The sequence below is a fragment of the Mytilus edulis genome, chromosome 8 (assembly GCF_963676685.1).
Source record: "Mytilus edulis chromosome 8, xbMytEdul2.2, whole genome shotgun sequence".
Lineage (NCBI taxonomy): Eukaryota > Metazoa > Mollusca > Bivalvia > Mytilida > Mytilidae > Mytilus > Mytilus edulis.
This window is the reverse complement of record NC_092351.1, coordinates 5,519,128-5,533,538: the sequence shown is the minus strand read 5'-3', so window position 1 is coordinate 5,533,538 and position 14,411 is coordinate 5,519,128. Positions and strand designations below refer to the sequence as shown.

General features: G+C 32.6%; 1 protein-coding gene across 1 annotated transcript; it reads right to left on the bottom strand.

Annotated features, from left to right (window-relative positions):
* Positions 1 to 2,619: 2,619 nt before the first annotated feature.
* LOC139484660 (BTB/POZ domain-containing protein KCTD12-like) lies at positions 2,620 to 4,418 on the bottom strand. The gene has a single exon (XM_071268512.1). The coding sequence runs from the start codon at positions 3,804 to 3,806 to the stop codon at positions 3,027 to 3,029; it is 780 nt and encodes a 259-aa protein (XP_071124613.1). The 5' UTR covers positions 3,807 to 4,418; the 3' UTR covers positions 2,620 to 3,026.
* Between the last annotated feature and the right edge of the window lie 9,993 nt (positions 4,419 to 14,411).

Here is a 14,411-nt window from a genome sequence, read left to right as displayed (position 1 = left end):
AGACTTATTATCAATACTACATACCAATGGATATTTGTTAAAAACCTAATTTATTTTAGGAGCATGGTTTATATTTTAATTCTGGCTTAGTACCTTTGTATACACGTATTCATTCGCCTGGCTGAGCTATTGTGAATTCCCCTTTAGTAACAGCAATCATTCGATAGCTTTAGTGTTGTTTCATATTTGATTCGTGTCATTTCTCTCTTTCGTATGTATATACATTGGTTTTGCACAATTTAGTGCCTTGTTTTTATATTAGATAACAATTAAGTTGCCCAGTGTGTTTAATGACCAGTATATGATTTCTGTTTTATCATATAGAACGGTAATAACGTTTTCTGGTTCCCATAGAAACAGTGAATAAATACCTAATGATTTTGAAAGAGAATGCAATTTTCACGAAATTGGATTTGCTCAGATTTCATATTTATCACAAAGTTACTGTGAAAAATGCCAATAATTTTTTCTCTGAAACGGGTTATCAATAAAGCCAGGCTCGCTTCTATCGATTTCTGTTTTAAAAATCATCGGTGGTAGAATGATTACCGTTATTGTTGAGAAACAAACCGTAAAGATAAGACGACGAGGAATATTGTAATGTAAATGGCAGTCAATGGCATTGTAGGTTCTCGTTTCATTACATCTATGTAGAATAAACTAAGGCATGTTTAGAAATAGAGGAATAGTGTAATGTAAATGGCAGTCAATGGCATTGTTGGTTCTCGTTTGATTACATCTATGTAGAAAAAGCTATTGGTATTACATCCATGTAGAATAAACTAAGGCATGTTTAGAAATCGCGGTAAATATTATCTCTATCAATGTTTTATTTTGCGTTGTAATGTTTATTTTGAAGAAGCTATTGTTTAATCATTTTCAATTTGATGTTGAATTACAAGTATAAACAATTAGTTAATCATACGAAAGTAGGAACTGGTATTCAAACATCTACAGAAATTACTTTTGAGTTTCAGAAAAGATAAAAAAAAAAAAAAAAAAAAAGGAAAAAAAGGAAGTCTAGTTCATATCATTTGGACGAAAATGAAATTGAAATTCTAAGGAAGTCGAAAATGATAGAAGCTCAATACTGTCAAATAAATCTATAATTCAATTTATATGGTATTTGTATTAGAAAACTTATGAACTTGTGAATGTTTGACCCAAAGCTCGACCAAGACTATAATGAGATCATAACATTCATTTAAGGCTCCACTTTCTTCCTAGTACATGTAGTACTTGTATCATCAAGTACCATTTATTTTAAACTTGAAACAATGACATAGTATGTGTGAAGCCGCTATTAAGTGTTTTGTAATGATAGACTATCTGATCATCGCCTTTTATAAATGGTGGGAATTTCGCATTGTTGAAGGCCGTTCGATTGTCTGTAAATGCCTACATTTCCTTCATTAGAACTTTTGTGGATAATTGTCTTATTGGAAATCATACCACATCTCCGTATTTTTTTTTATTTGAGATGACCCATGCTTAACTCATTCGCATAACCTATAAATTGGTCAATCCTTCTTCCGAACAGTTACAAATATGTGAAAATGGCATTTGTATTTGTAAAGATAGTACTTTCGTCACATCAACCATTGTTTTTGTATTTGAAATTTTTATTCCTTAAATGAATAAAGTGAGATACTGGGTATAGATTAATGGATAGTAACACATATAACCAAAATGATATTTCTCTGAATTCTTACGAGTCCAATTGTGAACAGATCTACAGTATAATGTCTATTATACACTGAGACTATCCACTACTAAACACAGGTTTAAAATTAATCATAGACTAGAATAGCACATACGTCTAATCGCATTGGCTTATAACAATCATTCTAACAACATGGTATGGATACCATTCTGGAGCTACATGTATCAAATCATTTTACTTGATTATAAAGGATCTTAAATACTATAATTATAAGAAGATCATTTTTATTATCCAATTGAAATTGTTAAAATAACTTAATCCATTTTAAAATGTTATTGTGTTTATAGTTTAAAAACAAATGTCTTGTTAAAGTAAAGCAATAAGATATTTCATGGACTTTGCTCATTGTTGAAGTCCATATTGTGACCTATAGTTGTAAATTTCTGTGTTATTTGGTCTCTTGTGAAGACGACTATTTGTCTCATTGGTAATCATACTACATCTTCGTTATTTATATTTACAAACTTTATTAAATGACACATCTTTTGAAGTTAATGTTAAGGTTGAAAACATGATAAAATATTTGTAGCATGCATCACAGTCCTAACATTTTGAATGCTGTAAACAGAAAAAAGCAGGATTTCTTTATGAATATTCATATCTCTGATCAAATTTGGATGCTTGAACAAATGACTAATCCCTTGTTTAACTATGTTTGATAATTATTCCTTTATATTAAATAAGACCTCCATAGAGATTTCGGATGTCACAGCTATATGTCATACATAATCATGACTTTATTTATCTCTGTCACAGGAGAGTTCCATTGTAGAATCTCAATCAGAAATAATTATACCGCCAAGTGTGGTACGTAATCATGGTAATGATGGCAGGAAAATTCTAAACACAAGAGTTTCATTAGAAACCTGTCTTATATTTTTGAAAACAATATTGCATGAAAAGTGAATATTTTATTGCATAAAGTATGCTAATATATAACGTAAATTGTGTAAAATGTACTTTCTGATAACATGAATAGAGTTACTATATATAGCTGATGGTACTTTAAAAGCTTACCGTTACTGTATCTTGAAATGAAAGACACCAAAAGACAATATAACAATTATTTTACACCTGCAAAAATAATGATCTATAAACGACTACTGGACTAGAAGCTGTTAACATATTAATTTAGAGTAACATATACACACGATTCAAAGGTTTTCTCCTAGTCACAAGTCATATACACAGATCAACGGATATTTCCTAGTCATATTTCATTTGATCAACAAATATGCACGGATCAACGTTTTTCTTTCTCCAAGTTACGGTTCGTTGATCATCACAAATATTGTTGCCCAACTTAACATCTCTCAAAGATAAATTCGTTATAGTGTTGCCATCGGGCCTCCTCCGTATCCATTCCGGCTTTTACCTCTCCAACGTTGTTTGTTCCCGATCCACAACATCCAACTAATTTAAACCCTTCTTCTGCAAGTTGATCTAATGCTTGCTCCAAGTATGTATGCTTAAGAAAGAATCGCGCAGTATATCTGTCCTGGACACCGCGATCTGGATCACGTGATTCATTTAAAGTGTCTTTGAAAACTTCTCGACACACAGAAACTTTGCCGCAAACAATAATCCTACTTAACTTCCGGAATTTCACGTCAGCCAATCCGTCACGACCAAATGCAAAAGTTCCTCTGTATCCCAGAGTTATGTATGCTGGTACCCTGCTCTCTCCCGATATAGGAGAGAGTGAGTTACTATTAGCGATTGGTGGAATGCGATTGGATATGCTTGCAAGTTTTGGAAGTGATATGGTTATTGACTTGGCTAAGCTTGGTAACTGATAGTAGTCGGCTTCCTGTTTAAGTCTTTCTTTTTCATGAAAATTTTCTGGTAGTGTTAGTTTCTGGTTTCTTAAATAATCAAGTACATACCGAAAGAGAACTCCATCCCTGTCAATAAAATATTTCCCTTTACTGTCCTTGACAATTTTAGTTTTTGACGAGCCATTAAACATTTGTCCAAGTAATGAATCTTTTTCCTTGGTTAATGTTGAAAGGTAAGTTGTGTAAAATACTCCACCAACATTTAATTCAACAAGCTCAGGAAAATCACTTCCCTTTTCCGACATATTGGATCCGTCTTCAGTTTAATATAATAAACCTTTCTTCAATATTTACAAAACATATTTGTAAGAGAAAATAAACAGTGTGTTATCATCCGTATTCACAAGTAAATGTTCCTGTATCAATAAAATCAGCAATATAAATAAACGTCAATGTACTGACTACATTGATTTGTGTATTACTGCGTGTCGTCGTTTGGCGGATGTATTTTAGCGGAATACACTCACCGTTAAAATATCAAGCCTCGTTTTCCGTACTTATAATACTTTTAATCCTTCCCCTCACACCGCATTACTTAGATAGCATTTATGTTATGTTAACTATCTCAATTTAACTGATCAGTGTGTTAACAAACGCATCAAACTGGTCGTCTTTAATATGCTAATATTTTCTTGGTAGTCTGGGATACAACGCTAAAATCAACCAATCGTAATTCAGTATTGACAAGCTTCTTATTGCTGCTTTCCCAATCAAACCTATACAGTATTAAATGCGTGGTTTATCTTTTTTACAAAATGATGTTTCCGAATCAATATGTTCCCTTGGATATTTGTATACCTGGTTTATATATATATAACGGACAGGAAAGCCTTTCTTTATCATGTGATCAATCGATGGAACAGCTGATTTTAATTGATGATGGAAACATCTGATTCTATAGGTAATTAAATATAGCCCGTTAAAGGGTAATAATATTGAATGTGTAGTGGTATTGACTTACAATAGAATCACAACAAGTTAGAACAAATAAATAGATTACACGGCAAAAACCATCATCATTCTCTGGTAAGGAGGTACAATTGTTTATTAACGTTTTCGCATAACCAGGATCGCGCAATCCCTGTGAAAACTGTAAGAATCTGGAATATTAAGATTGAAACAAATCCTTCGTTTTTGTTGGGTGATGCTGGGCGTTTTTTTTTGGGGGGGGGGGGGGGGGGGCTATTTGGGAGGTTTGGGTACTATTTCGTTGATTTTTACCCAATATCTGCCTTTTAAATTAAAAGAGAAATTTATTTATCATTATATCATTATGTTAAATAAAGTTTTAAGAATAACAAAAGGTTTTCACGTGTATATTTATCTTAAAATTAATGCATAAACCCAGCGTCAACCTTTCAAAAACAGGAATCAATTACAAAATAGGCTATCAAGACATAGACTCAATTTGATCATTGTAGGAATATTTAATGAGTTATGTTATGTTATCGTCTGTATCAAATTTGTCATAAGATGGAATATTGTTTGGTTACTGTGAGTAACATATCAGTCAGGAGATGCTACATTGTTGAGTAACTGTGAGTAATATTCTATGTTGTTGAGTAACTATGAGTAATACATCAGTCATAAAATGCTGTATTGATGAGCAACTAGGGGTACCATATCAGTCATAAGGTGCTACATTTTTGAGTAAACAAGAGTAAAATTCAATCATTAGATGCTATAGTGTTGAGTTACTGTGAGTAACACATCAGTCGTAAGATACTATATTGTTGAGTTACTGTGAGTAACACATCAGTCGTAAGATACTATATTGTTGAGTTACTGTGAGTAACACATCAGTCGTAAGATACTATATAATTGAGTTACTGTGAGTAACACATCAGTCGTAAGATACTATATTGTTGAGTTACTGTGAGTAACACATCAGTCGTAAGATACTATATTATTGAGTTACTGTGAGTAACACATCAGTCGTAAGATACTATATTATTGAGTTATTGTGAATAACACATCAGTCGTAAGATACTATATTGTTGAGTTACTGTGAGTAACACATCAGTCGTAAGATACTATATAATTGAGTTACTGTGAGTAACACATCAGTCGTAAGATACTATATTGTTGAGTTACTGTGAGTAACACATCAGTCGTAAGATACTATATTATTGAGTTACTGTGAGTAACACATCAGTCGTAAGATACTATATTATTGAGTTATTGTGAATAACTTATCAGTCGTAAGATACTATATTGTTGAGTTACTGTGAGTAACACATCAGTCGTAAGATACTATATTGTTGAGTCACTGTGAGTAACACATCAGTCGTAAGATACTATATTATTGAGTTACTGTGAGTTACACATCAGTCGTAAGATACTATATTGTTGAGTTACTGTGAGTAACACATCAGTCGTAAGATGCGATTTTGTTGAGTTACTGTGAGTAACACATCAGTCGTAAGATGCGATTTTGTTGAGTAACATTGAGTAACATATCAGAAATAAGATGGTGTATTGGTGAGTTACTATGAGTAAAATATCAGTCATAAGATGTTATAATGTTAGGCAATCGAGAAGCATATCAGCCATAACATGCATACATGTTTATGTTGAGTTACTATAAGTAACATATCAGTTAATATAAGATGCTAACTTTTGAGTAACTGTGAGTAGAAATTAGCATATCAGTCAAAAGAAGAGTATAGTGTTGAGTAACCTAGTAACATATCAAACATAAGATACCTTTTTGTTAACTAACCATGAATAACAGTTCAGTCAAAAGATGTGATATTGTTCAGTAATTGAGTAAGATATCAGCCATAAGATGTTATTTTGTTGGGAAATTATGGGTAACATATCAGTTATAAGATGCTATACTGTTGAGTTACTCTAAGTAACATTCAATCATAAGATGTTATACTGTTGAGTAACTCTAAGTCACATTCAATCATAAGATGCTATACTGTTGAGTAACTCTAAGTAACATTCAATCATTAGATGTTATACTGTTGAGTAGCGGTGGGTAATATATCAGCCAAAATAAGCTATACTGTTGAATAAATGTGAGTAACATATCAGTGAAAAGATCCTGTATTGTTGAGTAATGCATGTTAGTAGAAATTAGCATATCAGTCAAAACAAGTTACACTGTTGAGTAACCGAGTAACATATCAGTCATAAGATGCTATATTGTTGAGTAACTATAAGTATTTATTGGTCACTATATTGTTGAGTAACTATGAGTAGCATTCAATCATTATAGGATATATTATTGTTAAAATATAACCAAAAAATAAAAAGTACAGTCGAGCAACAACAAAAACGTGACATTTTGTTTTATTTATTTTAAGTTTATCTAGCACGTAAACGATAGGGAAGCATTACAGTTTGACCTTCAAAAGACATGACTGTCATAAGTACACGGTAATATTATATTGTTTTAGTTAAATGTCTTCTGAAAACCCGGATGATGATAATATCTTTCTTAAGAATTGTTAAAACTTCCCTAAATCAGTTTTTTCTGAAACAGCAAACTCGACTAATAGTGACTGTGGTTTAATTGTAGGTTAAATAATTTGTGGGTCATGTACTCTTCATCTGGTTAAATATTGTATTCAGACGTATAGTATTTGTGTAGTGAATACACTGCGATATGTTAACAAAACACATGTAAAACGCAAGAATTTTTTTTTCTGATAAAAAGAAAATCAGAACGCGGAAGAAATTCATATATAATGATCAAAAGTTAAAATCTGATACTTCATGTCCATTCACTGTGACACCGACTGGTTTGCTCTCATGTGTATACCCAGCCAGCAAGAGAGCAGATGCTTTATGTCCATTCACTGTGACACCGACTGGTTTGCTTTCATGTGTATACCCAGCCAGCAAGAGAGCAGATGCTTCATGTCCATTCACTGTGACACCGACTGGTTTGCTCTCATGTGTATACCCAGCCAGCAAGAGAGCAGATGCTTTATGTCCATTCACTGTGACACCGACTGGTTTGCTTTCATGTGTATACCCAGCCAGCAAGAGAGCAGATGCTTTATGTCCATTCACTGTGACACCGACTGGTTTGCTTTCATGTGTATACCCAGCCAGCAAGAGAGCAGATGCTTTATGTCCATTCACTGTGACACCGACTGGTTTGCTTTCATGTGTATACCCAGCCAGCAAGAGAGCAGATGCTTTAGGTCCATTCACTGTGACACCGACTGGTTTGCTTTCATGTGTATACCCAGCCAGCAAAGAGAGCAGATGATTCATGTCCATTCACTGTGACACCGACTCTCTCATGTGTATACCCAGCCAGCAAGAGAGCAGATGATTCATGTCCATTCACTGTATCACAATGATAAAAAGAATTTGTTTTAGCGGAAAATATAAATCCAAATAAAACATGGTTTGAAACCAATACGATATCAATGCAAACAAAATAAAGACAACAAAAGAGTGGCGAAAGATACCAAAGGGACGTGAAAACACATACAAAAGAGTGGCGAAAGATACCAAAGGGACATGAAAACACATAAAGACAACAACAGAGTGGCGAAAGATACCAAAGGGACATGAAAACACATACGTCGAAAATAAAATTACTACACCAGGGCAAAAAAAAATGAAAAATACCAAAAGACAAATAAAGGTATAAAAAGCGCAACATATACACACAAAGGAAACAAAAGACGAAGACAAACAACATCAAAAGACTGGGGATGTCCTCAGATGCTCTGGATGGGTACGCATATCTTGCTCCACATGTGTTGCCCTTTGCGTTGCTCATGTAAGTTCAAACCTTGTAATAATTATTTCTGTAGATCACATTTGGGTGAAAGAGGAAAGGAAGGTTAGTAATACGACAAATAGAACATATATATCCGTCGTCATCTGTGAATAAGATATTCCATAACGGTCAACCAACCCGTGATGGCGACAGTAAAATTTACCAAGTGATAATTTCAACTTCACCACTAGGAACTCTTGATTTCATAGCTTCATCGTGAGCAGAAACCCTCCATCAAAAAAATTATGATGAAAAATGCTAGTCCTGGAATATCGTATCTATTTAGAGATACATGATCAATATGCAAGGACAAAAATAATTGTAGAGATGAATGTAGATAACAGACTATACAAAAAGCTTCAGAAATGCAAAGTTTTTTATCCCCCAGAAGACAATACATAGTCTCATAAAATACAGAGATAATCAGAATGTAGACAGCAGAGAAAAAAAGAGAGAATGATTCAGTAAGTCTTATTTTAAGTTTTACCAAAAGTAGACAGCAGACAAAACTGTATAGGCTTAGGCGATACAAACCCTGATAAAAACCCTAAGTTATACCGAATCTAGTATGCAGTAGAGGACACGGAATAGGCTTCGATCAGCAATACAAATTATCACAAACACCAATACGAACTATCATAAGACCTTGAGTTATGCCAAATGTAGACAGCAAATAAAAATGAAAAGGCTCCAGCCCTTGAAACTTCCCTTACTCTTGTTTGTACAAGAATTTTAGATCCCACAAACATCAAAGGACTTCAGCAATATGATACGAGTAATTTATAAGACCATGAGTTAAATTAGATATACCACTGATGATACGTACATTAAGCCTGATATAAAAGTACATAGTATACACTTGTCGTCTTATTTGAAGTCTAAGCTAGCTATTATAAAATGTAATACTAATGATGAGTCTAATTCGTTATGTAACGAAGGTCCTTCTTCAAAACTGTATTTATATATATAAAAAAAAAATTAAAAAAAAAAAAAAAAAATTGAATGGTTTTACATTAGTAATTTTGGGGCCCTCTATAGCTTGCTGTTCGGTGTGAGCCAAGGCTCTGTATTGAAGGCCGTACCTTGACCTATAATGGTTATACAACTAAAAAAGTTTAGTAAAACAAATACTGACTGAAAATATAGTAAAACTCTTGATTTATTTTTCTAGTTTGTGTTTTTTTTTGTATCTTCATTTACCTTCATAGTAACTAATAGTTATCATCGGTCGACTAAACAGTGATATTACTTGATATCTTTAGACATAAACTCTATAATATTGAAATTTAAATCTTTTCTTCGCCCATTCGGTTCGTGATTAAAAGGTTTTGTGTTTCTCTTTGTAAATTACCGGAAATAGACAATATCATATTAGTTTATTTGAAGTTCATAAATACTGAAGTATAAAAATATTAAGGAGATATGGTATGATTGCTAATGAGACAACTATACACCAGAGTCCATTTATTCTGAAGCTACGTATGAACGACCGGTCACGATCAAAGAAAAACATTCTTTGGGTCTTCTCAAAACATGCAAGACATAAAAAGTCATTGTAAATTCTCTAGTTCATTTTTAAAATTTATATACAATGTCAATATATCTTTTCTGTTTAAATAATGCAGATAATACTGATGGTAATGCTGTAATTCTATTCATATCATTTCATTTCAAAAGAGGGACGAAAGAGGTCAGAGGGACAGTTAAACTCATAAATCGAAAATAAACTGACAACGTCATGACAATTATAGTACACAAGACACAACATAGAAAACTAAAGAATAAGCAACTCGAACCCCACGAAAAACTAGGGGTGATCTCAGGTGCTCCAGAAGGGTAAGCAGATCCTGCTCCACATGTGGCACCCGTTGTGATGCTCATATTATAACAAATCTGGTAAATAGTCTAATTCGGTAGGTCACATTCATGAAAGGGGAGGGATTACGACGTAACGAACATATCCGATATCATTTGTGAAACGGTTATTCCATAACGGTCAACCAACTCGTGATGGATTCCATAAAATTTACGAAGGGATGATTTCAACTTCACCATTTGAAACTCAAAGATAGGCTTTTGATATAAAACGTATACAATCTGAAGAAAAAACGCCAGCACATGTTGACAGAAACAAAATACAGCTCTTACTTATTTAGGCTTGGTGTGAAATCTTTTAAAAATTCAGCGGACGGATCTGCGAGATACCGCAATTAAGAGTATCTGTATCAGTATTTATATGGGTACGTCGTAGATACATTTGTACCAATACCGGCTTTTATACAATGGGATGAAGGCGCCGTCGATTTATTGTCGTTACGCGAATTCAGATTTAAAGCTCTCTGCACTTTGTTGTGCGTATAAACCAAAACGCACATGTTCGCCTGTTTTTACATACATGCTATGATACTAAATTCAGATTACCTTAGCCGATTTGGCAAGACTTTCAGGATTTTTTTATTCTCAATTCTCTTCAACTTCGTACTTTCTTTGGGCTTTTTAACATTTTTTTATTCGAGCGTCTTTGGTGAGTCTTCAGTAGACGAAACGCGCGTCTAAATTTGAATACTGGTATTTTTTACGAGTTTATTTATAGACATATTTTTCAATCTTTTAATTGATTGTTTAACAGGAAGCATATTTATATATTTCCGATTTTCAGGTGCAGTCAAAGGAGTTCTTACGACATACAAGATGTACAGTAATTGAATTCGAAATAACGCCCAACTAATATTTAGCCTGTATTTTCTCCACTTCGATCAGTTGACCCTTAAACAAAATAACACAACTAAATGTGTCAACTATTTAACTTAACAGTAGTTTGAATTTTTTTTAGCTATATGAAATAGTATCATTCCCTAAAATCTTAATTTGTAACTTTTGTGAAACCATCTGAAACTTAAATAAATATGGTATTTATTTCGTTTGAATAAAAGGGAGAATCCAAATGCCTGACCCACATCGACACATTGAATCATAAGCAAAAGGCAAAGATGAAGTAGTTACGTTTGTCATGGACACGTTTTCTTGATTCTGTAGTATTCTGAGAATCATATGCATGGGATATATAGGGTGCGTATACGTATTAATCCCAAAGGAGCAAATTTTGGTGATAGGACGCCATCAATATATCTGGTATAGCGTGAATCTTATACATTTATAAAAAAAAGAAGATATGGGATGATTGCCAATGAGACAACTCTCCACAAGAGACCAAAATGACACAGAAATTAACAACTATAGGTCATCGTACGGCATTCAACAATGAGCAAAGCCCATACCGCATAGTCAGCTATAAATGGCCTCGAAACGACAATGTAAAACAATTCAAACAAGAAAACTAACGGCCTTATTCATGTTAAAAAAAATGAACGAAAAACAAATGTGTAACACATAATCAAACGACAACCACTTAATTACAGGCTCCTGACTTGAGACAGGCACATTGCATACACCTACAGAATGTGGCGGGGATATAGTTCACCGAAAGGTGGTAAACGTTAAACTTATCTGTCATGTCTGTAGTTCAAGTATTATTCATGCAGTTAAAAATGCTCTTAATAGTCTGATTTGTTATTGAATGAAACTTCGAAAATTAAATTAATTCTTCTTGACTTGCATTTTTATTGGCGTGTGTAAATACGTGTCTTTATTGTCTAGTTTGCTGTCATATTGACGTACGTATTGTGTCTTCTATTGTTCATACAATGATCCGTGGGATAAACACATTAATAATATAATATATCATCGTGTGTATAATACCATATCACTTATATCAGATGCATAAGGGGAAATAACTCTCATATGGAGCGACAAATATAGAATTAGGATAACAAAAATAGCAACAAATAATTATACAAAAATGGAATGTACATTTCTGCCATCATATATATTACAAATGTGACCATTACAATGTACTTTCTCTTATTAATATAGATTTGGAAAATTAATTCTAGTAAATAAAATTCTATTAATAACATTCGTAGGTCATAGCTATAACTAAGTAGCATGTTAATCTATTGTACTAATAAATCATAATATCTAATAAAATTTGTAGATTTAGCTAACAAAGTCCTTATATTTGTATAAAGTAACATTCGTTTGTAGTGGAAAATTGTTTTAACGTTAAATAAGCTACTTGCTAGTCCCGCTCTGTGATTAGTATTAGATAACTCTGGTTAATCTCCCAATCAATCTATCATGAAGGGGAGAAAAGTAATGCGGCTTTTACATATAGTCTTTAAAAAAAATGATGAATGATTCTTTATATTGGTATGTTATCATTTTAAACGTTTCAAATTTATGAACTTATATTCGTACACCAATGTCTTTGATACACCAATAACAAAAACTGAAATAAATTGAATTGATACATTTTGTAATTATTCAAAATTAAATCAGAAACTTATACTTAATTATAAAATAATGAACCTGTTAAAGGGAGACATTACAATATTCGCATAACTTTTTTTCGAATCGGCACATAAGACAAAGGAATGTCACTCTTGCATACAAATGGCACACCAATATAATTAATTAACTGTGCATTCGTGCTCCATCTTCAATGAAGATTCTAAATTATAAATATAACCAAAAGTTATTAATCTATAGGATAGTGAAGGCTAATGAAAGCAAACCCACTGTAAAAAATATTTCTTTGAAATGTTTTCAAACTTACTCATAATAATGCTCAAGCCACTTGACTTTCATAGCTCATAATTAAGGTTTTTACACGATATTTTAATAAAGAAGTTAAAGATTATTTACTTCTCAAAATGTAAGACGCAATACAAATCGTATGCTTGCATCATCTTACCCAAATACAGATTTAATTAAGTCCTGAACATTTTGACATTTGTTTGTTTATTTTTATCAAAACCGGTTTGTAAACAAATCACAAGTACATGTTAAGATCCGACTAAATACCTATATCCCGATATCGTCAGGTAAATATGCTAAACTAAGTAAGTCAATACATTCAGACGTACATATACTGCTGTTTTAATGAACGATTAATTGATTGATTGATTATTAGTTGCTTAATAACGTCCAGTGTATTTACGAATGAACCAAAATGAATAATTTTTAACAAGTTAAAGCCAGGAATGTGATGATACATAGACACGTAGGAACTATATGACCAAAGACACACACACACACAGAATAAAGAAATTATCCGACAGTCAATTTTGTCTTAGGGAGTTGGAACCTGGGCCCAGTTTCACGAAGCTGTCTTAGGACTAAGACATGTCTTAGGATGGTCTTACGACATATCTTAGTCCTACATGTAAGTGGGTTTCACAAAGCGGTCCTAAATTAGGACATCTCTTAAAGTTGGTCATAAAGTTAGGACAACGCGAGAGGTGTCTTATGATGGTCTTAGGATAGTTATACGTTTATTTATATAAATAACACTCATTTTTTATATTAAGTGCCAGTCTGCCTAAGAATCAGGCAGTGGTGAAAACATGACCAAAAAAACCCACTCAATTTGACATTGATTTTAGTTCATAATATGTAGTTATGCACAAAAATGACATTCATTTCTGTTTTCTGCTCTGGTAATAGAAGATACAATTTGGTTGAAATGCACTAGAAATTAACGAATAAGGGGAGATAATCCTGTAATTTGCTATCATTATAACCAATTTTCTAACCAAGTTATTTGATATTACCAGACACACACAAACGAAAGACTAATACTTTTTAACTCAGGATGATGGTTAGTATTAAATAGCATGATTAGCTCGGTGGGTTTTTTCTTATCATGTTTTAATTTTTACCTAAATTGCCTGATTTTTACAAAGACTGGCACTTAATTTTGAAAAAAAAAATCTTATTATTATCTAATTATCTATTCTCCTGTGCCTGCTTAAAACATATATACATTGACGGATTATCGGGATTTGTCAACAATGAAAATTCGATGTATTGATTTAAAAATTGCACGATTTTATCTCTTGACCTTTTATAACCAATAAAGTCGAAATTGAATTCAACTCATTTGTGCCAAAACAATGTCATAATTTTATATTCTTTTTTCTTAATTTTGCATTGAAAATTTCATATTTATATTGATGTATTGTTTAAAGACAATTTATAT